Here is a 27,894-nt window from a genome sequence, read left to right as displayed (position 1 = left end):
GGTGAGAGATGGAGTCCTTCAAACCAACATACTCACCAATCTGTTCATTTGAACGAAATCATCCGCTGACTTCGCCCAGGGGGGTAGAGTGATGTCATTTATCTTGATGCCCTCACTGGTGGCCCCTAGGTTGTAGTTGTTGCTGTTGATGAACATCTCGGGCAGATAAAAGAACTCAGGAATCAACTCCTGAAAGGAAACCAACTTTTAGCAAAATTTAAATCTTGAGCTGCTATAAGTAACAAAAGAAAGTTTAAATAAAATGGAGGGGGAAAGTTTCGTGCTGTTTCAAGTGATAAAACCGTTCATGAGTTAAACGTTTACAGGAACTTCTGCCTTCGTCTGAGTTTTCTTTCTTGGCGAAGACTTTTGTTTTGAACCACCTTAAACAGACCTGATTATGCTTGTTTTCGGATAAACCCAATTCAGACATTAAAATGGCAAAGCAAGTTTTTAAGTTGATTAAGGTTTTAAAGGTTAAGGTTAGGGTTTTAAACTGATGTCTTCACTCACACAGTAGAAAGGTGAATGACATGTATCCAAGTTCATTTCATGTGAAAATTTCACTTGCTGAAAAAATTACTCGCATCATATTGTGCCGTGCGATGATGTCATCTTACCTTGACGTCATGAGAGTCCCGCTGACAATTTTTCCAGGATTGCAGCACGGAGTGGAAGGTGCGGTCGGCATGGTCGAATTTGCCACCTTGCAACGCCAAGAACATGGTGGTGAATGGTTCCTGTCAGGAAAGCAACGTTATTTTACGTAAATAAAACTAAACATAAGGTTTAACCAATGCTAACGGGTCACCAACGAATGACTATGGAGTGAGTGGCCAAAACTGTCTCACTTTTTATTATCTTCAACTTTATCCTGGTTTAACGTCAGGAGATGCTCGGTCAATGCAAAACTTCGAAACTCGTTAACAATCGCAAATCTGGCTGAATTATAACGTCATACAATTGCACTGATGGCGCTAAGATTTGTTTAGATTTAGTCGCCAACTTAGATTTCAGGGAACAAATTTGTAAAACGTGAGTTGATGACGTCACAATCATGGCCGACACGTGACTTGACGAAAATGAACGTGTCACTCACCACTCGTATGAGCCAGCCCAGGGTGAAAGCAGCATTGGAATAATGCGTTCCATAGTGAAACTTGGGAATGCTTGGGTCGTCCCAATTCTCGTACCGCGACTGGAAGTAGGCCGAGCGTTTTGGGTTCAAAGCCCCGACCGGCTGGACACAACCCAATGAAAATTAAATTACAATAAATCGAGTTCATATAAAACAACTGAAGTGCTAGAATGTAATAAAACCATCCAACATTTGTCTCAAAGGTGCCATCATCACTGGCTCATTCCTCCACGCTCCGTGACTTCATACCCGACGCCGAACCCGTACACCAGGGATGTCCCTCGCAAGGCTTGCGTGAGTCAGGCTTAACCGCCTGCAAACTGGCGTCGGCCGCTTTCGTTCGGACATGCACACTGCACAAGTGGGGTCTGGCTCCTTCATCAGAATGCGAGTGTGGTACCACGGAACAGACCGCAGACCATGTCATCCACCAATGCCTAACCCACCGGCCTCCACACGGTGCGCATGGTCTGAGGGTCCTGTACGACGAGACTGCTGAGTGGCTGAAGATTTCCTGCCCTCCAATCTAGCCTGGAAAGATCGCTCATACGCCATCATCATCATCACTTAGTTCTAAAGCGCCAAGTCCATGGCACTAACTAGAATAGAGTGGCAACTTTATTTCTCGGCCGCTCTTCATTCAATTTAATACACTCTGAGTTGACAGTGAGCGATATTAACAGCCAGCACATATCGGCATGAGTGGAAGTGCCGGTTATAAGTTATCAAATGTAAGCTACTTAAAACGTTTTGCATGGCTGTCACCTCTCACCTTCGATAGGTCTCTGTAGTTGCTTGGCAACGACAGATCAAGCTCTGACACGTCATAGTTGGAAAGCACCCAAGGGAACACTGGATACTGGTTGAGGTCGTTGAAGGTGCGGCCTTTAATGGAAAAGATTAGATTGACTTTTGTGTCAAATCAAAAACTAGTTTCCTATCATATCGTTGATCTTGTTAATTGCGGCACACTGCAAAGTGATTGTAACCCTGTTCACGTGAACCAAAGGCCATGAATGAACAAACATGTAGCCATATAAATTAATGAAGATTCTGTACGATGAAATAGCTTTCAAGAGCAATTTATACTCGATGCAAGAGCAAAACTTGTTGAAACTTAGGAAGATGTGCATCTTTTAAGTAAAAGATCGGTTGGTTTAGAGTTAGGTTAGATCGGTTGGTTAATTGAGTGAGTGCATGAGGAGTGTGTTTGCTCAACTCAAGACTCATAACAACATACCACTGTGTCTCAGGAAGACACCTTAATGGCACGTTTGAAAGTGAACACAAAGTCTCCTTGTCACTTAATGCTGATCTTTAACCACCAGAAATAAACCTGGATACGTTAAAAATATTTGTTCACTTTCGACAAGATTGAAAGCCCCGTACAGACGTTGCGTTCAGCTCACCTGCGATGGTGTTCAGGAACATCAGGTATTCGAAGTTCGATATCTCTCTCCGCTGCCACCTTTCGGTCATGTTTGAAGACTTCAATAATTGACGGGGATTGACCAGAGATACTCTCCTGCAGGAAATCATAGCTTTTAAAGATTTTCGATCAGTAAACAGGACTTCATACCAACAATAAAATAACAACATTAACCCATCAAAAATGATGCCGGTGAACTCTCCCTCGACGAGGAAGGAAGGAAGGTCGCTTGGAAACAATACTATGAACGACTTCTCAATGTAGAGTTCCCCTGGAACCCGGATAATCTCTCAGATGAATCATCTGTTGAGGGACCTAGTGTACCAATCACCACCGAGATGATCGAAAGAGCCATCAGTAAGATGCGCATGGGCAAGGCTCACTGGTCCTTCAGGAATAATAGCAGAGATGCTGAAGCCAACAGGTGAAACTGGAGTTGCTCTTATACGAGATCTTGTAGAAGCTATTATTAGCAAGGGTCGTATACCAGCAGACTGGGAAGAAAGTTACATCGTCAATATCTATAAAGGTAAAGGGGATGCCCTTGATAGGGGTAATTACAGAGGCTTGAAGCTGCTTGACCAGACCATGAAAATACTTGAGAGAGTGACAGAACAATTGATTAGGCAACAAGTACAGATTGATGAAATGCAATTCGGCTTCATGCCAGGCCGAGGTACAACTGACGCCATCTTCATCATCCGTCAACTTCAAGAAAAACACCTTGCCGTAAACAAGACTCTCTATATGGCCTTTGTAGACCTAGAAAAAGCCTTTGATCGAGTGCCAAGGAAGGTGATCTGGTGGGCCATGCGAAAGCTGAGTGTTGAGGAATGGCTAGCACGGATAGTACAATCAATGTACCTGAATGCTAGGAGCTGTGTGCGTGTTGGGGATGGGCACAGTAACACTTTCAAAGTAGGCGTAAGTGTGCATCAGGGTTCTGTATTGAGCCCACTGCTCTTCATCATTGTCCTGGAGGCCCTGTCACTCGAACTGCGCACAGGCAGCCCTTGGGAGCTGTTGTATGCGGATGACCTGCCATTATCGACACCTCATTGGAGTCACTAGTTGACAGAATCGCCGCCTGGAAGAAGGGAATGGAAGCAAAGGGCCTAAGAGTGAACATGGGTAAGACCAAAATAATGCTTTTTGGCATCAACCAGAACTCCCTAAGAAGATCAGGAAAGCACCCTTGCTCGGTATGCCTAAGTGGAACCGGTAGCAACTCTATCTTCTGCACCAATTGCTCCCACTGGGTCCACAAAAAGTGTAGTGGAATTAAAGGGTCACTCAGACCGGACCCACACTACTCATGCCCACGCTGTCAGGGCACAGCAAGACCAATAGATGGCAGGCCGGTAAGCGAGGTTGAGATTGAAGGTGGCACACTTGACGTGGTAGCTGACTTTTGCTACCTTGGTGATACCATGTCTTCTGGAGGGGGGTGTGAGCATGCGGCTATAACTCGGTGCAAGTCAGCCTGGAAAAAGTTTAGAGAACTTCTCCCTATCCTCACAAGCAAGCAACTTCCTGCTGCAACCAGAGGACAAGTTTACTCCAGTTGTGTGAGGAGTGTCATGCTCTATGGCTCTGAAACGTGGGCTACTTTAGCAAGCACCGTCAAGCGCCTACAACGTAATGACAGAGCGATGGTAAGATGAACCTGTCTGGTCGGGCCTGAGGACAACATCCGGTTTGAGACTCTGCTATCAAAGCTCAAATTAAAAGACATCAGCGAAGTCCTCCAATTAGGCAGACTGAGATGGCTTGGTCACGTTGAGCGCAGCTCAAGCTGGATCTCACAGGTCAGATGTGTCAACATCGCAGCACAGCGGGGTCAAGGTAGACCAAAACTTTCTTGGGAAGAACTTGTAAAACGTGACCTTGTAGCCCTGAACATGGACTCTGCCAACCCAATAAATCGAGAAGTGTGGAGGGGAAGACTTCGTTCTCGACAGACAGACAGGCCACACCCTCGACATGAGGATTAATTCATGGCCTGTATAATCTAAATTGGTTGCTGATGATGATTAGTAAGTTATAAATTGTCTTTTAAACATTGCGCAGATGCTGTCATCGCTCGGCCACGCAACCGGCCAACAAGAAGCGAACACAAGAAATATGAAACAAATGAGAAGTTAAAATTTGCAAAAACCGACACACAACGATCAGGCAATCAAGTCCTATAATAAATGTATTCAAAAACCGGTGCTTAAGCCTACCTACTAGGGTGGCTCATTTTCCTTGATGTTCTTTAAAATTTTTGTCAGTTTGGAATAATGTTCCATTTTGCTCACTGATATTTCTAAACCAAAAATTTTTGTTGGGTTTTGACCTTTGACCCTGGTTCACCCAAGGAGAAATTCTGAATTTTTCCGAAAAATTAGTAAATTTCGAAGTGGTTTAGCAGTATCTGAAGAGGGGATTTCTCAAAGTTTGACCACGTGATTTTGACGTCACTTCCTCTGTTAACTTCCACGTGGAACATCTTCACCTTACTCCAAGTCTGAGAGTCACTAATAGTGCATGCTTTTAGTGTCATTTTAGTTGATTTTACAGCCTTTTCGCAGTCAGTGAATTTATAACATAGACCAACAAAAAAAATTTGGCACAGAAGATGAGAGTCTATAGAGTATTTCAGGGCCCCTGATTCCGAAAATGCACTTAGTTTTTTCGAATTGGCTCTAGTTTTTGAGATATTCGACAATGAAAATATTTTTGAAATCGTTTCTCAAAAGCTTTCAATTAGCAAATCACTTATTTTCAGCCCTGTTTACCATTATGATGTCATAATTGCACTTGTCTAGTTCAATTGGTTCATATTGCACGAAAGTTGAAAACGCAAGCAAAGGTTGAAATGAATTGTGTTTAACATAAGGGAGACATTCAATTCAATTTATTTTTCATTGCTGGCGCGAACATGAAGAAAACGGCAAAGTAAACTCACAAATTTAGCACCAACAAAAGGGAAAGATGGCAAAACCAAACGGTTTAAAATATGCAAAAACAGTGTTGGGATGTCACTATCTTTAACTTGCACAGCCACAAAACCTGGAAATGAGATAGAAAAGATAAAAATTTTTATGTGAAAACGGTACAAAAATAGGGAATCAACACTTGCCAGCGCAACAAGGGCAATTTTAAACACGAGCTGAAGTTAAACAAAACAAGCCCAAACCCTCTCTTTAACAAAAGAAAAAATAGGCCGAATATTACGGTACAATGAACACTTGCAACAAGGGCGATGCAAACTTTACAGAACTACACACAAAAAAAAATGTTGACAAGTTTCCAAAACTTTTCACTTTAAAAGTTTACGAAATTATGACGTCACAAAATAAAGATACATAAATATTCAATGAAAACAGTTGTGAATCAGTAGGCCTACCACACAAGAACAATATCCCGAAAGTCATGTGTTTATGAATGCAGCTTTATATTGAATAGGTAGGCCTATTGAAATGCATACTGTACAAATGAAATTTTATTCTAAGCCTTTGCTAAGGCCAAGTCTTTGCTGCAAGAAGTTTTTTTCTGGTCTATAGGCTAAATAAATGGCATATAGGCTAATAAAATATGCCTTTGACAAGTAAGATGCTGTACAAACAACCCAGATATATTTTACTGCATGAGGCAACGCATTCTGCGATAGATACAGCACTATATAAAAACAAGCATTATTATTATTACTTTGACATGAACCTGGGTGATCAAGGTAAGTCCTGGGTTCCTCCTATAAAGTATGCAAACTTTGCACGCAAACCCGTTTCTGGGCTCAAGGCTAAGAAGTTCAGAGTGCCATGGCATAAAGAAAGCCGTGGCATCACCATGAAAATTGATACTTCTGCACGGTGAGGATGTTCGAAGGAAGTTGAAACATTATGTTTACATGGAGTGTGCAAGGCAGTCATTGCATGGACGTTGCTATTTCTGTTTGCCCTCTCTAGTTTCGAGTGGTGATTTGCTTGAAACAATAGGAAAACGGGCATGACTGAGAGTAACCTCAATACCTTCAGTAGTGTTTGAGCAAGGTCAAGTTTTTTTCTCAAAACCATTTCTACCACCTACTGTAGTAGTTAAAGATTTAGCTATCAAAAGTGGTAGCTGGAATCTTGGCTCCTCATCTCGATCAACATGGCATTCTTGACTCCAAGGCGTTTGTTCATCGACAGCTTTGTTTTGCTTATTTGTCTAGTTTGTTAAGCAAAACAATGTATGCATTTTGTTTGTACTTAGTAGCTCACTTAGTAAGTCTGATACTGTTGAAGTCAACAAATATATTAACGCAAAACGCAAGTTATTGGCCTATATTCTACATCTTGTCTCCTCAGGCTTACTTCACGTCGTATTTTGATTGTTACTGGGCCAGTAAACGTTAAATAGCTGTTTGTTTGGGTTGTAATCGACGTGATTGGTTCCAAATAGTGTTTATACAACTCAGAAATGTGCCTGGGATTACTTCCAGTTTTGTCTATGTAGTAAACGACACGACATTAAATCCATAGGGTCTCAAAAATTACGAAAAAATTATTTTTGCTGTGACTCAAAAACTAGAGCCAATTCGAGAAAACTTAGTGCATTTTCAGAATAAGGGGCCTTGAAATACCTTAAAATGACTGCCTTTATATAAAAAAAAGTTTTGTTGGCCTGTGAAAATCGATAAACATCGTCAAATGATTCAAGAAACTGAAAGCAGTAGATATTTACTACGGTGAAGGGTGCACAAAGAAAATCATGTCTGAAAAGTGGTAGAATTCGACATTTTGAGAGTTATACACGTGTCAGTGTTCATGGAGTTGCTAATTAAACCACTTTATTGTGTCCATTAAGATGCTAGAGTGCGTTAGAAGATAGCGGGTGAGCAGTTTCAGGGATAAGCGAAAATTCAATATTTTGAAAAAATTCAAACCAGGTGAACCAGGGTCAAACGTTAATATTTTTTTGTGAAATTTGGTGTAGGAGATACATTTACCAAAAGGAACAATATTCCAAACTGACGAAAAGTTTAAAAGAAAAAAATTTTTTTTTCGAGATTTTGCGCCAGCCTACTACCTACCTAGCCATCAAATTAGCGTTTTTCATTGATAAACCGCCTTCAGAAGTTAATTTAATGGAAAAAAGATAAATTTAACTGGCTGGCTGAAGATGAAGTCCGAGCAGAGGTTTACCTTTCTTGGCTTAGTCCATAGCCTGTTCCGATTCCCACTGCAGGGAGGTACGCCACCACTTTCTTCATCGTCTCGTTGTCCGCGAAATTGAACATCACACAGGCTGGTGGGTAATAAAGTGTCATTTTAGAGATAAATATCAAGTAGTTACTCAGTTTGTGAGTTTTGACAAGCTTTATTATACTCCACTGGGTGGCAATCACGTGCTACTACGTCACAGTGGTAAGCTTCACTCTCGAACCAACCAAATTCGAGAACGGAATGTGAAGATGACAGGAAGAAATTGGTCGCTAAGCAGGGTTGATCTCTAAGCGGTTTAAACCTGGTTTTAACCGGTCAAAACTAGGTTTAAACCGGTCAAAACTGGTCAGAACCTAGAAAAATATTTTTATGTAGTGACTACCTTGAGTGTAGTGACTTGAGTGTAGTAATGGTCGGCTACCTGGGCAATGGGCTATTTAGGAAATATAAAAGCAGACTTTGTGAGTTGTGACCATTTTGATATGCAGGCCTCGAAATAGCTGGCGGCCATGGCCGCCTGAACTTTCATTAAATGCCGCCAATTACGACCTGTCAGGCAAAATTTGATGGCAAATGGTTTTCATGAAAAAAATTTGTTGGAATAAATTCTTGTACTTCAGTTGGCTGTGCAAATTGTTCATCGTTCTACCAAGCATTTTTTGGTTCATCAGAAACTTATTTTTAGAATTTGAATTTTCTCAATAATTAAAATCCCCGTATTTTACGGACCATAAGGCGCAATTTAAATCCTTTTTTCCTCATAAATTGATCATGCGGCTTATAAGCCGGTGCGCCTAATGTATGGATCAAGTAGTGCTTTATTCATTGCCTACACTCACAACCAGTACCGATACTATTATTATATAAATAAACCACCGTCTTACACAATAAACTACGGTAAAAGCAACTAGCAACTGTGATATTCACTAGGCCCATTTTTTTCTTTTGCTCATTGTGCTATTGTGACTTGCTTACATTTCTTACGCATTTTTGTTTAATGCGCTTTATATGGTAACCCATACTCCTTAAAATACGTTGCGTTCTATAGCCCGGTGCGCCTTATGTCTGAACATAAAACTAATCAAAGCAATTTATTGACAGTGCGCCTTATAATCGGATGCGCTTTATGGTCCGTAAAATACGGTAACCAACTGATTGAAATATCAAAAATAAACAGAGAAATTGAATATTTTTTGTTCCAAATCCAGCATTTAGGTTATTGTTGATCAAAACAAAATATAGTTAAACATCATTACTAAACATGGAGGGTAATATTTTTAATTCAATTAAAAATCAACTTGATTCATACACTAAAGGGGTTTTGACCAGTAATAGGTGGTCAAACTGCCCAGTTTAAACCAGGTTTTAACCGGTTTGAACCGATCAACCCTGTCGCTAAGATAGTGGAACAACTTATTTAAGATTTCACAACGCAATCTGGAGGAACGTCAAGCTCTGCGCCAATCTGAGAAAAAAACAAACAACTTTGCATAGAATTTTTATGTGCCAGTGCAAATCGAAACTTCATCCAATATTTTGTTTGTAAAAGCCTGTATGCTTTACACCCACTTTAACAAGGTGTCAATGATCTAGTTTTTACGAAATATCGTTGTTTTGAATCAGAAACAAAATATATATAAATGAACATGGGCACCACAACTCACTTCGGTTTGCGAGGAAGATCTCGAGAGCAGAGTTTTGAAGCAAATATCTTCTGGAGTAAACGCCGCGGACCTCTTGGAAGAGCCACTTCCCGTGGACACCGTCAGTGTAAGCCAGTACCTACAACATTAAACTACGTTTTTAACATTATTCTACGCCAGAAACCTGGCACAATGTGACTTCGCTAACAAGGTCGTTTAACGTGACGTCATGTTCATCGCAGACTGCTCTTGTGATATTTCAACATCTCAACTACATGCAGAGTGATTTAAGAAAGTTTTTACCTTTTCACAGACAGACAAACCATAAAATCATGTAACTTCTGTGGACCAAAACAATGGCCCCATTTATTCCACGGGAAAACTAACAAACAAAACAAATTTATCAATATGAATAAGAGATTGGTTCGTAAAAACAGAAAATCACAACAGAGCGCCCTCTTGCGTGAATAAAACAATAGCACGTCGATAATTATGACATGAATGGAAATATGACACCAAAGAAATATGGCTAGTGCGGTAAATGATGGCTTATCTTTCATTCAAGGCCATTCCAAGCGTCAGAGGGAAAGAAAAATATTAATAAAACATTTCCCAGGCGTTAGATTTGGAGCGAGTTCAGGTTTTCTTAGCCAAACTCACTAAACATGTTCTATTTCACGTTGGTTCAACGTTGAACAATGTTGGTGCAACGAAAAGCGGAGGAACGTTCATCAAAATACAAATGTCGCAGTTTTTCACGTCGCTGATTTTCATTGGTTGAACTATCTGTATTTAAAATCAATCACAGTGCCGGGTCGCTGGCTGCATCCATTATTTATGGCGATGAATTATTGATGCGCCCCATGTAAATCATGGTAGCCTTTGGAAAAAAGCTCCTAGTTATCTAGTTGGGGCTTGATTGACGAGATGGCTGGGAATAGCATAAAATTAATTTCTCCTATTATAGATCAAATTAAATTACTATTTAAACAATAAAAACATCTTAAATAAACAGATCATGTCCATTACAGCAATGAAATAATCTACAAGATTAGTTGAATTGATCGCACTTGCAACTTTTTTAGTCAGCGTAGATTTCGTAGAATGATTTTCATAGAATAAATGTCGGATTGCATTGAATAAACGTCCACAACAACAACTTGTAACAACAATAGTGGTGAGACTGTCTCAAAGCTGAGGTGTATTATCCTGGCGAAACTTTTTTAATTTCGTCACTTTTTGTTGCTAGTGATTTTAATATGGACATGAAAAAGAAGCAAAAAAAAGTGAAATAAAAATCATATTTTGAAAGAAGCGTGACCCAAGAATTTTTTCAAAAAGAATGGTTTAAAATTTTGAAGATTCCACAATAAAGTTGATTTTTATAATGAAGCTCGCCAAGCAGATTACTTTCCCATATGGCATGTCGTAAACACATACTGCAACAAGATCTAAATAATGCATGTCAGCCAAGGCAAATATTTTGACACTTTATTGTTGTTCAGAAACTGTGAATAAGTTGGTCAGCTGGTGGATGGTGATGCTCGCTTTATCAGATACCAGAGAGAAAAATAATAACTTTACGGTTAATTGAAAGACTGCTATTTTAGAAATAGTTCTCCAATTGAAAACAGAGCAAAAAAGAATATCGCCACCCACCAACAAACAAAAAAAACGTCTAAGTTTTCATCAAAATACGTTAATTTTACGTATTGCAATGTTCTAACAATTTCGCATGAACCATCCTTGCTATTTTGAGCTCTAAGAAGGCCTGCCAGCTGACCACAGACCAGTCAAGTGAATATTATCTTCAAACAATCGAGTCTGTTTTCTCTCATCTCGCGAACACTTTTTGTTTCAAGCCGACGTCGGAAATTCACTTTCATCTTTTTCAATGACGTCACAATAAATTCAAAAAATCTCAACTTCGCCTCAACAAATTTACACCAAAATATCCATCCAGGGATAACAAACAATCAGCGACAAAAATTAGATCAAGAAGTTTTGAAATTTTTTTTTATAAAATTTAGTCAAGTAGGGCCTGGGAGCGGAATTACAGGTTCGGAAAAATAGGAATACACGACGCAACGACGAAGTGCGATAATAATCAAAATCAAGTTCGCGCCCTGCCCAAACAACTACACCGAGTCACCGCCACTGCTTGAGGGTGGTTGTTCTTCGTCGTGTGTCACACGACCGTAGCCCAGAGCATCACACAAGCTCTTGCTCTGTCGTAGAAGTCGGATAAATCCTGTACAGAGCATCAGGGGTGGTAAAAGGCAAAGCCATTCGACCCTTGGAGTGGCGAAGAAGGTTCATACGAAGAAACAGAAGAATCAGAAAGGGCCCAATTTTTTTTTCAGTCTATCGGGATAGGGAGAAATGGGATTATCTCATCCGTCCTTTTGTCAATTATGTCCTTGAGTTTACAATAAGAAACTTGGTATATGTTAGTTTCTATATATTACAACAGCAAATGATTTAATATTTATAGACCAGCCAAGTGCGCTCTTCAGTGATGAAAAGTTTACCAAACACTGGCTAAGTGAAAATCAGGGCATGCATCATCATTCTCCGTTCAATGTTCCAACAAGAACAGCAAACTCTGCGTTTGTAATCCGAAAATGTACAATCTATAAAACCCGTATTGGAAATTGTCACAGACGCCTTCGAAAGCGCAATACATCGTTGTGCCTGTGCGTGAGATGAGCGTTGAAGAGTGGGAAGAAAAAAGAAGCGACATCAACAGAATATGAAAAACAAACGGTGAGGGCAAAATGATGAGCGAATGCGTGAGCCCAAGAAGTGTTGAAATTAAGCTTAAACGGAATAGCTTACTGTGTATGATACAAGATTTTTGAAAACATTATATCGCAAAAGTTCCGAAATAGCAACAGGTAGCATAATTTTAACGTAAGAAATTACTCAGACAGAAAATGAACAGCTTTTACTCAGACAGAAAATCAAGAAATTACTCAGACAAAAAATCAACCGTTTTTTACATTGATTCAACGTATGCAGACGCTTCGCTATGTTCGAGTAAAACTGAGTGCTTCCATAAAATATGAAAAATTCTAAGGAGCTTAAACACAACTTTGTCAATATTCAATATTTTATTCATTTCTTGCAGAAACTGGGTCGTTTCATCCGATAAGCTATAATTCTAGTGGTGACTTTTAACAGGCTGTTTAACTTGAGGGAATTTTCTACACAACCTCATAAAAAAAGCTAGACTATATTTTCATAAGACATAGCTTGAAAACGCAGACACCATGCTGGAGTCCCAGGCCACAGTGGCTTACCATGTGGAGAAGTTTTACAACGAACAAACGATCCCAAGGAAAGCAGAAATATCAAGAAAAGTAAGAGATGTTGGCAAAATTGTCATCAGCATACTGAAAGAAGTGGAGGCCCACGAGGCAAGGTTCATCAGGTGAAAAAATTTATCCCAGACAGCAAATTAATCGTTTTTTTACATTGATCCAACGTCTGTATCCGCAGAGGTTGAATCAATGTGAAAAAGACGACTGATTTGCTATGTGGGACACAAAAACGATTGTAAAATGTAAACAAACAGTTTCGGGGAAGGTGCAGTGACGTAATCAAACACACCACCACGTAAAAGTTACTCTTCAATCCTATGATAACTTCTCAATTTCTTTTCACAAGATCATGATTTGATGAGATAACCGAGCCTACAACTTGCCAACCGATTTACACGCTTGTAGCAGCCTAGCAGGACCCGATATTGTTTAGTGGCAAGATATGGCGCAAGTGCTGTACTAAGCCACTAAATGGGTTACAAAAGTAAAAAATTGATATCCTGCGAAATACAACGAAACAAAAACGTCCTATCAATAAAAGAGTTTTTAATCCGACAAACCAGCAAAAATCGAGATTTAACATGAATCGACAAATTAACCATTCAAACACTATTGGAAAACATGAAATACACTTGTTTGGTCAACTTAAGTTTTGTGGCCATTGCAATTGAAAGTGGAATTTAATTTTCGTTCATATCGTGCAGTTCCTTGAAAGAAGTGGGAAATCGGCTGGAGGGTTTAGAGGTGATTTCCCCAAATGAATACCATGTTGTTCTGTTTCTGAACCAAATGGGAGTCTTTAATTTCGTGGACGATGGTTCGCTTCCAGGATGCGCCGTTCTTAAATTAAGCGACGGAAGAAAAAGAAGCATGTCACTCTGGGTGGAATTCATAACAGCATCCAAGTAATTAAGTTATATCGTAACTTTTCTTTTTACTGAAGAGGCAAAAAGTAAAAATTAAACTGTTTTCAAAACGTTGGCTGAAAGGTTAAGTATCTACATTTTGGGCTCTTTATTTTTTTATTCGATTGAACCAAACGTTCCAACCGTTTTGATCCTAACTACTTCAACCCAGAGCAAAATTCGTCATTTTTACATTGATTGAACGTCTACAGACGTTACAATTAATGTAAACATGGCGAATTTTGCTGTCCGGAAAGTTTAATGAACTAGAAGAAACGACAACTCTCCTGTAATCTGGAAAAACCTAGTAAGTCAAATTATTGAAAAAATTCAGTTAGGCCCTTATTTGGATTTAGTAGGTCTTCCCCCATCTGTTGATTCAGTTACAGTGCAAGAAACGCTTCTCTGTTGGCAGATTTTCAACTGGAAGAACTTAGCAAGTCATGTGAGTGAGGTATAATGCTTTAGAAAAACCTTTGATTTCTCAAATTTGTGTTCAACAGACTTACTAGGTTTTTCCAGATTACAGGAGAACTTACGGCCATGCCGACTCAACTGTGGCACGATACAACAATTAAGACACGATGCTCACAAGAACACGAAGTAGAAAGCCTGCCGGAGGATGAAGCACAGCAAAAGAGAAACCAAATAGGCCACCACTCAACATCACAGAACACAAAAACAATGCAAAATATCACTCAAAAACACCTTCAAAAAACGATTTCTTTTTTGTTCCAGTTACTTATCTGCAAGGAAAGTAAGGTCTAGATTCCACACCTTGGTGACGCAAGTGGTTGATAAACTAAACTTCAAGGACATTGTCAGGCTGGACACAAGCACCACTGACGTCACACTGATCATACGTGACAACATCATGGTGAGTTCGCAAGATCTTTTAGGCAAGTTTGGTGGAGAGTTTAACTACCTTCTCGATGGCGTAGTGGTTAGAATGCCCGCATCTGAGTAGGTAGATATGGGTTCGATTCCAAAATCGGGTCAAACCAAAGACGAAACAAAATGGCACTGAATCTCCGTTCCTGCTCAGCAATGAGGTAATGTTGAATTTGGGGGAGTCAAGTTTTCGGCTACGGCCCCCCCATAAGGGCTGCGCCTAACTGTCTGCCTTGTCATAGAAACAAATCGATTTCAAATGAACACCAGCCAGAAAATCAGTCCTTTTTTACGTAAAGGACTGATTTGCTGAATGGACAAACGAGAAATTTAATTGAAACACATGTTATTCCCCGGCCAGCAAATCAGTCCTTTACGTAAAAAAGGACTGATTTTCTGGCCGGGGAATGACATGTGTTTTAATTAAATTTCTCGTTTGTCCATTCACCCAATTGTTTTTCAATGCAAAAAAGGATCAATATTTCTAGCTAGATGTGCTCTCCTGGTCGCAGCCAGGAAAGCTGCTCGAGTGGTGAGAACATTTCACCAACGATCGAAAGGTTGTGGGTTCGGTACTTATCCAAAGCACGGGTTTATAGTTTAAAATGCTTCAAAATGGACGCGAAGATTGGCTTTCTTGTCTTCACTTTTACTAAGTATTTACCACCAAGCATAACTCTGCATACTGTTAGGTTTACCATCGACTTTATGACACAACAGGTGCGAGTGACGCCGGCGTTCAAATGTGGCATGCTATGGCCCACCAGCGCCATGCCTTGGCCCACCCCAGACCCCAATTCAGTGTGGCCACCTGCTAGCCTAGCTGGAGACGTGAAAGCGGAGGGATTCAATCTTCTATCGAAAGAATTACCTAATAGAATGATGGAAAGTCACAAGTAAGTTATTGCGAGTAGGTTGCACAATGCACACAGCTCTACTCGCAATTTTCAAGTTTTGTACCACCAATCAAACTTTCAAGCTGGGTTTTTTTTTCGCTGAGGCTTTTCGGTCATTTGTCTGAAATGACTTGAAAAAATTCGGTCATTTTTTATTTATTTCGGTCATTTTTGGTCATATATAGTCAATTGACTACATATTTTTTCGGACATTTTGACCGAATTGACTATATTTTTTTCGGACATTTTGCTAAAAAATCGGTCAATGACCGATAAATGACCGAAAAAAAAAACCCAGCTTTTCAAGTAAGCTATTACTAACATATTTCAATAAAGCGCAGGGTGATCTATACAGAGCAGATTTCTCTGTCATTTTTTTACTAATCGGAATTCAGTCAACACATGCCATATGGGGAGATGTGTAAATTTCATCCAAGATCAGCGGTACCATGTTTACACCTAAGTTCAAGATATGAAAGTGATATAGATAAGCTTACAGAGTCATAACTTATAGAGTCGAATCAAACACAATTTTCAGCATAAAAACCAACCGGTACACGCAAGATTCACACTGAATTTTCAAACCAACAAAGCTTTACAACCTCGACATCCGATGTGATGTGTTAATATTTTCTGCAGCTGCACAATCTTTTTTATAAGCCAAAAGTGTAGTTAAAACGCTATATTTCAGCCTAATGCTGCGAATTCTCTGTGGTAGTAACGATTTTTCACAAGCTTTCGGAACTGTATTCTCTAGTTATGTGAAACCAGAGAACGACACATGCAATCGAACCTTTTCTATCCATCAAATAACTTTAATTCTTGTATCAGCACAGCGGAAGGTGATGCCTGGATGATGTCATTCACAGCAGCCGAGGACATACTGATAGGAGGAGGAGCAAGAAGAAGATGCCTTTCCATCCTCAAGACACTGAGAGACAGGTGAGCACACACAACAATGTAAAGCAGGAACGAGGATAAACCAATATTTTGACAAGCTAAACGTCAGCTCAGCACAACGCTTGAAGAATTTTCTTGAAATTCATAAAATGAGATAATAAATCACCGAAAACATGAGCACTCGGCGTCTTTCTGCTACCATGACTACGATTACATTGCTAAACATCTGGATACTTGATGCAAGTTTGATTCGCATTTAATTCAGCAAGCCGTGTTTATAAATTATACCAGGCACTTAGACTTCCGTGGTAGCCCATTGAACAACTACCACATGAAGACCATGCTACTGTACGAATGCGACAAACACCAACGGGAAGTTGATTGGAGCATCGCGTCGATTGGCGACCGATTGCAGGTGGGTGGGCACTGTGAAAATCGATGCTAATGCCGAAAATATATCTTAAAGTGAAATGAAGGCTCGAAGTTCAGAATTTTACTTTATCTCAAATTGTAGGCCTAGAAACGTCTTGTAAAGTTGAAATACATATGTCAATACCTATTATTACTGTACAATAGTGTACATTCAGCTGCTTGAACTGAAGCAAAACTGAAAGAATAGTTTTCTCTCGGATTGTTCTGTCAACACCTGCTCGGTGGTGTAGTGATTAGAGCCTAAGCCTCTTGAATCGGTAGGCATGGGTTCAACACTCCGTCGGATCACACCAAACACCTCACAAAAATAGCACTGACTCTCATTCCAGTTTAGCACCCAGCATTGAAGAAAATGGTGAATGTGCGGTAGTTATGTTTTCGCCCTATGGCTACTGTGCTGACGCTGCATGCCTTGCCAAGGCAAGCAGCATCAAAACATTACCCAACTACAGTGTCGTCATGTTTTTATTTCATTTGACTAGCCTTCTCGAAATAAAACTACACAGTAACTTCCAGCTACCCACTGCACTAAAACTTTCTGTGAGTCAACAACTTTCACATTTGCTTTCAGGGCATCCTACTTCAGCTGGTATCCTGCCTGCGCTGTCAACGTCTCCCTCATTACTTCCTCTCTGGAGTGGACCTGTTTGCCGACACATCCAAGGAGTCGCTGGACCTAGCAGTGAAGCAGGTCTGGGGCCTGGCCCGGGAAATCATCACAAACAGCAAAGGTTTTGACAACTTGTGACGTCACCGTCACAAAAGGTCACGTCATTCGACCATATAATGAATCCGAGTGACGATCAGGTGACGCATATTTTTTCATTACGTTTCAATGACGTCGTTCTATTTATGACGTGGTAAAAAGGGCGAGAGACAGACGCGCTGTTGTGGGCGATAGTACTGTGGTGAACCAATAAACTGTGATATGAAGCATGCGTTGTGCGACGTGCGTTGTCAAGGAAGGTAGAAAGTGTGCTCGTCACAAGCAACAGCTTATGATGTATGACGTCATACCATGATGATGTCATACCATGGCAACTGATATACCAATTCACAAAGAGGGAATCGAACCTTGGGATACTGTTGTCGTACAATTTTGCGATATCAAGTGTATTTGCTATGTTATAAAATATTGACCGTCTCAACAAGTTAACACACCTTACTCCACGCAGCCGTATCAAGGTAAATGGAGCTATCAAGCTTTCAACATGGTACACACGTTAATACCAAATAAAATTTAAGACAGCAAACTTTTAAAATACATTTTGAGTAAACAAAAATTGTGGATCGGTTGCAAGCGTGGCCAGTGGCCAGTTTACAATGAATTGTCTATCATAAGCTCTGATGAGCTTTCGTCAATGATTTTCACCTGGATCGACGATGTGGAAAGAAGCAAATGCTAGGGCTCAGAGAGCAAAGTCTATCATTTTTACATTGTTTTAACGTCTGCAGACGTTGCATCAATGTAAAAATGACAGTTTTTGCCGTCAGGAGACGTCACAATCCACAGGAGATTATATCGGAGTTTATGATAAATGCTAAGAAAGATGCAAAAACCGCTACAAAAATCAATAGTTTGCGGAGAGGCAAGAGATAAGCATTGATTTTCTTATCTAAATCATTTTTAGAACTTTGAAATACAAGTCTACCACAACGCTTGTCTCAAAATGTAATTCATTAAATCGACGTTATGAGAAGTTGAAACGATGTAAAAACATCCAGTTGGTCTTTGAAAGCAGATGACCCATAATACCTTATATTATGACACCAGCCATATTAAAAACAGACGATATTGAGGATCAGAGAATAAATCACTGACTTTAATGCACCATATCCCCGCTAACAATCCACTAATCTCCCGGAGTTAACACGGATTATCGACATTGTGCTGGGAAGAGAATCAAGTAAGGAGATTAAAGCATTGACCAGAGAATAAAAAAGCTTAAATTATTAAAAAAATGTCATCAGAAAATCAAAAACGAAATCAATGAAAGAATCGATAGGAGGATAAACAGATTGAGTTACACTTAGACAGGCTTAACTTGAAGTGCCTTATATTGGTCGTTGCTGACTTGACCAGTAACTTGATTGCGAAGTTTTTTTGACACAGTTTGTTACAAAATAACGTTCTTTCAAATAAAAGTTGTTATAAATAATAATCCAATAAGTACAGCAGTTTTTTTATGGCTAGGCTTGGTGAATGCGTCACAAATACAATTCTTGATCGGTACGAATAATGCGCCAATAGCACGGGCTGGTAACTTGAGGGATGCTCAATTATTCAAAGGGAACAGTTTGGCACGATGTAAAATTTACATTCGGTTAGCACCGCTAGATGTCGCCACAGTTTATATGAAACTACAGAGACCCGCAATCTCGTTCAAACAACAGCACACAGTCAACCAAGGGACGTCAGACATGGACAGCAGATAGTCCTACCATACAAGATGAATCTGCTACCGGATTTAGGTTAGCCTGCATGCTCCCCAGTTTTTGTTTTTTTGTTTGTCGTATCCAGGCTTGCACCTAGTGGTTGAAGATTTAGATTAAGTGGACGGGAAGGCAAAGGAAGCCAATCTTCGTGTCCACCTCCCAAGTTAATGGGTGTGATTAAAATAAACAAGTCTGATAAGGTAGGGCATACCTCAATGCAGGAGTACACAAAAGCACTATCAAACTGAACAGCAAGAACAAGTGAAAGGAAGCAATACGTAAAGTTCAAATTAAAAAAATTCAAATGTACACAATGCCACGCATCGTCAAAAATATTGAGCAAGTTCTAAATGAGAAACAGTGAAATATTTACGGCCATCCTTCCAAACAAAGCGATGCAAAGGTAAAAGCGTATATCTCTTTCAAGAAAACTTAACCTCTGGGTGTATTCAAGTTTCTAAGCATAACAACTGCCATTGCAAACCGCACATCGAATCAATAAATTTACCGTCCAAAGAAGCACTTATAGAAGACCAAATATCAAACGACGTTAAAACGAAGACTAGAACCCACTTATCAAACCAATCAGTTTACAAAGGAAGCACAGATTTGCTCGCAGAAGGTTAAAGCTCCAAACCCAACGCATATTAAAACAGTGCAGATATGAAACTCATCAAATGCAAAGTGTGTCACGGGTGAAAGAGCAACATCACGGTTCAGTAAACAAAGGTCAAGGTTCATCCAAAGAAACGTCACAATCAATGATAAGACGTTACAGTTCAACAAAGAAACGCCAAGTTGAGTAAGTCAAGATTACGCACCTTTGGATTGACTTTAGCGAAATCTGGATGTTGCTCCACAACCTCAAAGAAAAATTCGTCGGAAGAAATGGAAAAAACTCCATGAAGACATGCTCCTGGAGATATGAGACCAGCCTCCGTGCTGAATGACACAGGACCTGAGAAGAAGAGCAGGATGGGTATCAGGAAGTGATTTATAAACTTCAACTTATAAAACCAAGGAAAACATATCGCCAATATCCAGATCATAATTTCATTGAAAAAACAAAAATTAACCCAAAGATGGTTTATATGAAAGAGCTTCCGTATCAGAAAAACAACGACTAACATCAATTCAAGATAGTGTGGGCAATGTCAGCAAGATTCAATAACTTAGAGCTTTCACAACCGTAAAAGCAGCTTCCTCAGAGTCTGGAGGGCATAAGTAAACAAATAACATAAAAGTATAAAACTAATAAATAAACTGAAATAAAAATATTGCCCAAATTATCCAAAACACTTATCAATATAATTAACAAGAATAGAAATATTCCTTGCAAAAATAAAATGACCGATATCTCTGATATAGAACAGGCCTGAGACCCTTTCCACCTTGTAGTTCGTCGAGGTCAATTTCTTCCTGAGAAAGCTCTTCATCTGTAGGTTGGAGCTGATCAATTCCTTGGACACTGAATGATGATGGAGACTTTGGGATGGATCCAGGAGTCGCGGCATCGTGGATGGGATCTGCATGGAAAGGTGGAGGTTTCAATGAATGAAAACAGAAATATCCGATAGAAAAGATATTTTTTTGTTACAAAGTAGAATAAATAAAAAATAGCTCAAATTCCCGTGGCCAAAAATACCCACTCGGAAAATGTCTCCTCTCTCGAAAAATAAGGATATTTTTCAGTTGGAATATTTTCTGCATGGATATGTTCCGTATAGATATTTTCCGGTCGGTGTTTTTTCAGCATTGATATTTCCTGTACAGATTTTTACCTACATTCCTTTACATCACAACAAGTACGTTGTGGCTAATGTGAGCTGACAAAACTGGACTTCGATCGAGGTACCCTACCATCTCCGCCTTAGATACTTACTTAGTTCTTTACTGGCGGCAAGCACAGCATCTTTGTGGGAGCTTCCGTATGGGTTTCTCACGAATCTCCGACGCCTCCTAGTATCATCTTCCCATGCGTCCAACATCCAGTATTCGTGGGATCGACTGAAAAAGAGATTCAGAACCTCGATTGCTTTCTCATGTTATGATTATCGCTTGGATATTATGTTATATATGTTCATCTTACACTCGGATCAACTTTGCATGCATTGAAGGAGCGAATTTATAATACGAAATGCATTAAAAACAAATTAATTTAAATTTCTCTCGAAGTATTTGCGATACTTATACCCACCTACCGCACACAGCTTCATACAATGATCATACGCATATATTAAATTTTATAGGACATTGTCTGTTGGAAGTTGTTAAAATAAATAAAATGGCCAAATCTTTAGATAAATTGGAAAGGAAGAGAATGAACCTAACCGCACTGTCCATCTCAAAGCACGTCTTAAATATCTTGCCAAAGATAAAACCGCGTGCTCTCGGTAGGTGTCGAACCGACGCCCTTCTGAACGTTGATCTCGCACCACTCGGCAACGCAACCAACAAACCAGCCGGTTGTTAATAGAATTTATACTGAGGCTACTTGACCTACACTGCAAGTTGCCTACTAACAAACGCTGGTATTTTTTCATAAAATAAATTATGCGTAGACAAGGTATCGAACCCACATCACACAACTCCGAGGCTAACACTTAACACCTAAGCCAACAAAATGGTTTCTCAGTTGGTGTATTTTTACCTGTTAAATGTGGATCCCCACGCGCCCAGCTTGTTGGTCAAGATGTTAGTAATCCTGTTCTTGAGAGCTTGGGCCGCGGCGTGGTCTCTGTGCTTGGCTGCCGAGATGAGAGCGTCGCATTGTCTCTGCTCCTCTCGCTGTTGGGCGAGGTAGATCGCGCTTGACGACTGGAAAAACGAATTCAAGATCTCAACTCTTTGTCTCATTGTTAAAATCATAAGCGAGACTGGGACAAGTTGCTTGTTTTGTTTTTAAATATTCTATCTGAACATTTCTGCGCTTGTTCGTTGCCTGGAAATGGTTAAGTTTAGAAAGTGATAACTTTTTTCTAGTTATACAGTTTTGGTAGAGAGGTGACTTTCTTCAACCATAGACAGATAAAACCAAGCAACAACACGGCATTTAACATCATACATTATAGTGAACATAAAACTATTAACTACGAACGTTTTCGGCCATACTCAAGTTAGCCCTTCTCAAGTAACGAAAATAACTGATCTACACAATGAACTGAAAAACGAAATGCACAAGAAATCATTTTTCTAGTTAGTTACATAATTTCAAGCCGGTATTAATAAATGTCTTGCCCAGACACTTAAAAGAGTTATCTTGCTGATGAGCGACCACTACAGAATTTTAGTTGAAGTGGACAGAAAGGAAAAACGTCATTCTTCGTGTCTACTTTCAAGCAAGTCAAAAACTCGTCCTCGCTCGGCAGCACAAAACATGTCACTTTGAGTGACAGAACGACATCGAACTCACCTCAAAATGAGCGTGTTTCTTGACGTCTTCAGCTCGTTGCTTGCTCAGAATGAAGTCGGCCTCATTGGCTACTTTGACCACGTGATCTTTCATGCCATGACAAAGCAACCTGGAGAGAGATGGAAGCAAATTGATAACTTACTGATTTTAACAATCATTTGTTTGAAATTATGAATCACAAAGGGCAGGCATGAACAATTCTTTATGATTCATTACGTGATAGTTGACCAGAAATCTGGTTTCAAATGTATACGGAACCTTTGGTTGCTTCAATAAACCTCAGATGTCGGTTGCTTGGATGAGAGTGTCCGACTCTCAAAAAGACACCGAATCAAGAGTACGCGGATGTGTCTTTGCCACTTAAAGATACATTTAAAGGTGGAGGATTGGCACGTTTCATTCCCGCTCATTTAATCAAAACCCCAAACCACCAGGCAATAAGTCTGGATACAAAGACAATTGAACACCTCACCTTCCTTCATTGATGAGTTCGATGAAGGCCAATCCAGCATTCTTCTGTATGGAGGTCTGCCATTCTTGTGAGCACAGCAACATGACGAGCTCCACCACAGACGTGTATGACCTCATACATACCAGCCCTGGTGATGTAATAATATGAAAGCAATGTTGTATGAAAATAATTTTTATGTTGCTGAGAAAACTACGGTGTTTGTGTAAAAGCAAGAAAGTTTAATCCAGGCAATCGTATTAAGGTTGAAAATGTTAAACTCCAACGTCCAGTGGTGAACTCTAACAAATAACGAGATTTATTGAGACTTTCAAAAATTAAATTGTTGTAACAAACATAGTTTCGTTAGTCATCGTCATTAACTTTACAACCTTTTCTAAGGACATAAACTAAGTCGGCTACCATCTGTGGCTATGCAGACGGCGACCATTGTCACTACTTCCTACTGAACAACAACGGAAGTTAAGGTGCCAAAGCATCTACATTCTACATCTATGGATGTCTTTCGAGATAAGGTAGTTTGCATCATTTAAATGTAATTAAACGTTAAATCACGATGACATCACAAAAGCGGCAGATTACCTTCAACCAGTAGCTCCTGTCCGTGGCTTCCGACTAACGTCTTGCTCAGGTAGGAAGAAAAGTCAAGGAAGATATCCCGAAGCAAGGGAGCTAGTTCATCCATGGAGCGCTCGAGACGGGAGGAGATGTCGGCTTCTGTGGAGCATGCAAAACATATTTGACATCAATTCAACACTAACAAACGTTGATGAAACAACAGATAAAAGCATATAAAGAGCCGACCTAAGGTGCTTGCGGGCGATAAGTAGATTGTGGAATACCAATGGCCTGGGTTAACGTGAAATGAGAACCGTAGAATGTTTTCATACCTTTTGTCATTTTGTTTTAAACTTTTTTGCTTTTGTCGCATACACGTCGGCTGAAAATTTAGATTAACTGAACGGGAAGGCAAAAAGGCCAATTTTCGTGTCCACCTTCAGGTAGGCCATTACCCAATACCCAGACAGCAAAACCCTTCATTTTTATATTGAGGGAACGTCTGCAGACGTTCTCTAAATATAAAAATGACGGATTTTGTCAGGGGAAAGTGCCCTGCTAAAAACACAGCCGCTAAAGACACGGCTCCCAAGCGGTGCCGACGCCGTATTAAAGCACAAATATCAAAACTCGTTCATTCTCACCACTATCTTCCAAGATGTTGAGGTGAGAAGGATCAAACTTGGGAAGATCTGTGTGATCAATGTCTCCGTTGGTTACTGCACCAAGTGCCTCCTCTCGGACCTCGGTGGAGGAAGGAAGAGGAGTAGAGGAGCTTGCAATCGTGGATGGAAGTTGCGATCCCGCTGTTGGATGAAAAAACAATGAAAAATGGCGACGATTGTGACATAATTGTAAGATGTAAGTGGATTCCTTGCTCATTATCACCAGCAAGTTGCAACGGAACAATGACCAACAAAACTTATGATTATATGAACAAAACATTTCCTGATAACGTCACAATTTGTGTGGCAAAAGTTGTGGTGACATCGAATGCATTAATTTAGCGTAATACTCTCTGGTATTATAGTATGTGTGATTATTACCAAACAAATGACACAGCGCGATCCTGACTTGCGTCAATACAAACCAAACATAAACCCTTCAGAGAGCCCTGAAGAATCGTCTACAACCTTTGTGGAATCTTACCATAAAATTAACAAAGTCTGGATATTTCGGTAATGTTCTCATGGGCATTTTTTTACATTCAAGAAGACAAGTGAAAATCCTGGCTATGACCTGCACAGTCAGCCTAGAAATGACCTTTTTTTTGTCGTTATGGCATTTCACTATGAAACTGTACGTATGCATGTCGTAGCCAACTCCACAGACAGCAAGACCTGTCATTTTTACATTGATTCAACGTTTACAAACGTTGAATCAATGTAAAAATGACGGATTTTGCTGTCTGGGTCATGTACAGTAGGAACTGAAGATCACCTTCGTCGTTGGTCTTCGATTTGACAACCACGCTTCTGTCGAACGAGTGGTAGGTGGAGGGAACGGATGCAACCTGGTTAGACCAACAATCACTTTTACAACATTATACGACGTAAATTCGATGTAATTGCGTAATACTTTGGCACCTATTCGTGACTTTACAAAGCTTAGCGTAGGCTGCTGAAAACTGTAACTTCACTTTTCATGGTCAAATTTCTACGTTAGAAAAATACTTCTAATAGATCAGAGTGTTTCCAAACTTAAATTTGCCAATTACAAGCACAGCAAATCAAAACGTTTTGAAGTCCGAGAACACGTTGTTTAGTAAAAGTATTATGATGTTTTAAACAATTCACATACTTCAATACTTTCGTACTAATATTGCAACCTAGTGGACACAGCGCAGCCAGACAACAAGTCAATGTAAAGAACGACTGATTTGTTGTCTGGGCAGTAACAAGATACCATCGTTAGCATGCAGACTGGAAGTGATGTGATAAAATAGTGTTTACACAGTCCACTAGAAAGGTCTACTAAGGAAGCATCTACGTCTAAGCATGGCAAAGGAAGTCTGTAGCTTTATACAAATGATACAATAGCTAGAAAGTTCTTTGCCTTCTAAAAATCTATCAATACAAAAAAAAATCTATCTATCTATCAATAAAATATCAATAGAAAAAACCGGTTTAACGAATGATGAACATTCGTTGATAATGTAATAAGAAATTGATGTTTTGGATTTGTTAGTGTTCCACATTTAAAAGTAAGAAATAACAAAAGTGCAAGCTAAAACCAACTTAACCAACACATAATCAACTCAAAACACCGTAGATAAAATGTAACCGCACAACATGACGTCATCTACAAGTTGTGAATAATAAAACAGGCAGATCAGATGTGAGCGTGAGGTCTCTGGAAGGCTGAGCCAATCTAAACAAGCAATTGAGCCCAAAATGCAGAAAATAAAATATCCAACTAATTTCGGCTTAGTTGTTAAGTTTTATGGTTGAAAAGCTCGCCAATATTCATTCTCATCATCTTCATTCATAGTAAGCTCAGTGTCTATGGTGTCAGCAGAGATAGAACTGAGCTTTCGTATTGGGAACGAAAACAGTGCAGTTTCCGTAACGTGTTCTCAACCTTGTGTTCAGTGTTTACATCATGGGATGGGGTCACTCACAAGCAAAATACTTGGCCCTTTACACCAAAAGGCATTCTCAAAATAACACCTCAAAATGCATGCAAATAAATAAAATAATTTCGTTGCGAGGTTACGTTAATTCAACGTCTTTCGATGTCGAAGCGACGTAACCGGATGTAGTTTAGCATGCTACCTGTACAGGGAAATAATTAGGCGAAAGTCTTTCATGCACTGAAGTCGTCTGTTCATCGTAATTCGTACTTTTGGTCAAATTTCGTAAAATATCCTTTCAAGAAACCACGAAATGAAAAAAATAATAAACACACAAAAATGAAAAGCATCCAAATTAACACACCAAACTAAATTAAACCAGCGGACAAGGTCATGTGGACTCTGGCGGAAAACAATATACAAGCACAAAACCTTCATAAAAATAAGCAAATTAAACCAAACCCATCTATCTCAGACAGCAAATCAATCGTTTTTTTTTTACATTGAAACGTCTGCAGACGTTGGATAGATGTAAAAAAAATAATTGATTCGCTGTCTGGGCACAGTAGGCCATGGTTAGCTACAGAGAACATCAATATATAAAAAGTTAGTGATGTTATCTAGCGGTGGGACGGTGTTTAAGAAATTTCTTCAATGTCAGTGCTAAGGTAAAATAAGGTTATACTCTATAAATTCCAATGTTTTCTAATATATTTAGCGTTATTTTAAGGTTAGATAACAATGAAGCAACTAAGCCTGGTCCAACTGCAGCCGACATATATTTTCTTTCGATTAAAGTCATACAGTATGAAAGTGGCCTACAGTTTCGAATATGATTTTTTACAAGTTACAATTTAATAAGCCTTGCTTAAATTGAAGAAAATATTAAAATCTTATTTAACATTATAACACAACTCTCTTCATCCAACAAATATTTTCTTTTTGACACCAATTTGAAGCGGCCATTTTGTCAACGACCGTAATATCTTAAGTCTCTGTTGATTTGAATGGCCAGACGCAGTTGAGTCAAATTGAGTTAAATAATCAGTGATACTACACTAACAAACTACAAAAAACTAAAAGAAAAAAATAAATGTTTTTTCGTTATTTCTAAAACAACTACAAAACAGATAAGATGGCTGGAGACGTTTTTTCAATGGTGGTGTGAAACGAAAAATTATAAGTAACAAAGCATGCACGAGAAGAAGCCATTCCTGGAGTGTTACCTGCACGCTGGACGATGTTGGCTTCTCAGGGTCAAGCGAGGCCGCACTATTCTCGACTTCGGCGGCTGAAACAAGAAAACAATTCCATCACCTTGGACTTGATGTGAGCAGGTCTGTGCCATATCGTACAATGGCTACCAGATAAAGTCTTTCAGGACTGAGATGGCCTCTATTACAGCTCTATTGTGGCTGTTTCGTGTTGTTTTGGCAGGTTCAGACCAATGGCAATCAACGTCTGCAGACGTTGAATCAATGCAAAAATGACAAATTTAACTGTCTTGGTAGCTACCCATAACCTAAATAGCCCATCATAGACGAATAACTGAAGAATTGTCACTGGTTATGACGCAGGCGATGTCACTATTCATGACGCCATATTGAAATGCTAACGAAAGTACAAACGAGATTTGAACCAAGTCGCTTGAAACCAGAAAGCGTCATTTGACGTGGCAACCAGCAACAAAGAAGGTGT

General features: G+C 39.6%; 2 protein-coding genes across 2 annotated transcripts in view; one reads left to right on the top strand and one right to left on the bottom strand.

Annotated features, from left to right (window-relative positions):
• LOC145779983 (neurobeachin-like) overlaps positions 1-27,894 on the bottom strand; it is a 65,129-nt gene that overhangs the window by 6,359 nt on the left and 30,876 nt on the right. Inside the window, exons 28-45 of the mRNA XM_082591675.1 lie at positions 27,423-27,487; positions 26,399-26,491; positions 25,065-25,137; positions 24,269-24,430; positions 23,649-23,783; positions 23,070-23,196; positions 22,598-22,706; positions 21,836-22,002; positions 21,068-21,192; positions 20,577-20,711; positions 20,007-20,143; positions 9,424-9,541; positions 7,739-7,841; positions 2,548-2,663; positions 1,911-2,023; positions 1,100-1,240; positions 621-740; positions 37-189 (exon numbers count right to left, since the gene is read on the bottom strand). Coding sequence (XP_082447801.1) covers positions 37-189; positions 621-740; positions 1,100-1,240; positions 1,911-2,023; positions 2,548-2,663; positions 7,739-7,841; positions 9,424-9,541; positions 20,007-20,143; positions 20,577-20,711; positions 21,068-21,192; positions 21,836-22,002; positions 22,598-22,706; positions 23,070-23,196; positions 23,649-23,783; positions 24,269-24,430; positions 25,065-25,137; positions 26,399-26,491; positions 27,423-27,487 — 2,192 coding nt within the window. The remainder of the gene's footprint in view (positions 1-36; positions 190-620; positions 741-1,099; positions 1,241-1,910; positions 2,024-2,547; positions 2,664-7,738; positions 7,842-9,423; positions 9,542-20,006; positions 20,144-20,576; positions 20,712-21,067; positions 21,193-21,835; positions 22,003-22,597; positions 22,707-23,069; positions 23,197-23,648; positions 23,784-24,268; positions 24,431-25,064; positions 25,138-26,398; positions 26,492-27,422; positions 27,488-27,894) is intronic.
• On the top strand, positions 12,675-17,528 carry LOC145779738 (putative nucleotidyltransferase MAB21L1). Its single transcript, XM_082591377.1, has 7 exons — positions 12,675-12,835; positions 13,430-13,630; positions 14,369-14,507; positions 15,242-15,417; positions 16,249-16,359; positions 16,609-16,732; positions 17,321-17,528. The coding sequence occupies exons 1-7, from the start codon at positions 12,675-12,677 to the stop codon at positions 17,495-17,497; spliced, it is 1,089 nt and encodes a 362-aa protein (XP_082447503.1). The 3' UTR covers positions 17,498-17,528.

The sequence above is a fragment of the Aplidium turbinatum genome, chromosome 11 (assembly GCF_918807975.1).
Source record: "Aplidium turbinatum chromosome 11, kaAplTurb1.1, whole genome shotgun sequence".
Lineage (NCBI taxonomy): Eukaryota > Metazoa > Chordata > Ascidiacea > Aplousobranchia > Polyclinidae > Aplidium > Aplidium turbinatum.
The sequence above is the reverse complement of the archived record's forward strand: the minus strand, read 5'-3'. Positions and strand labels throughout refer to the sequence as shown.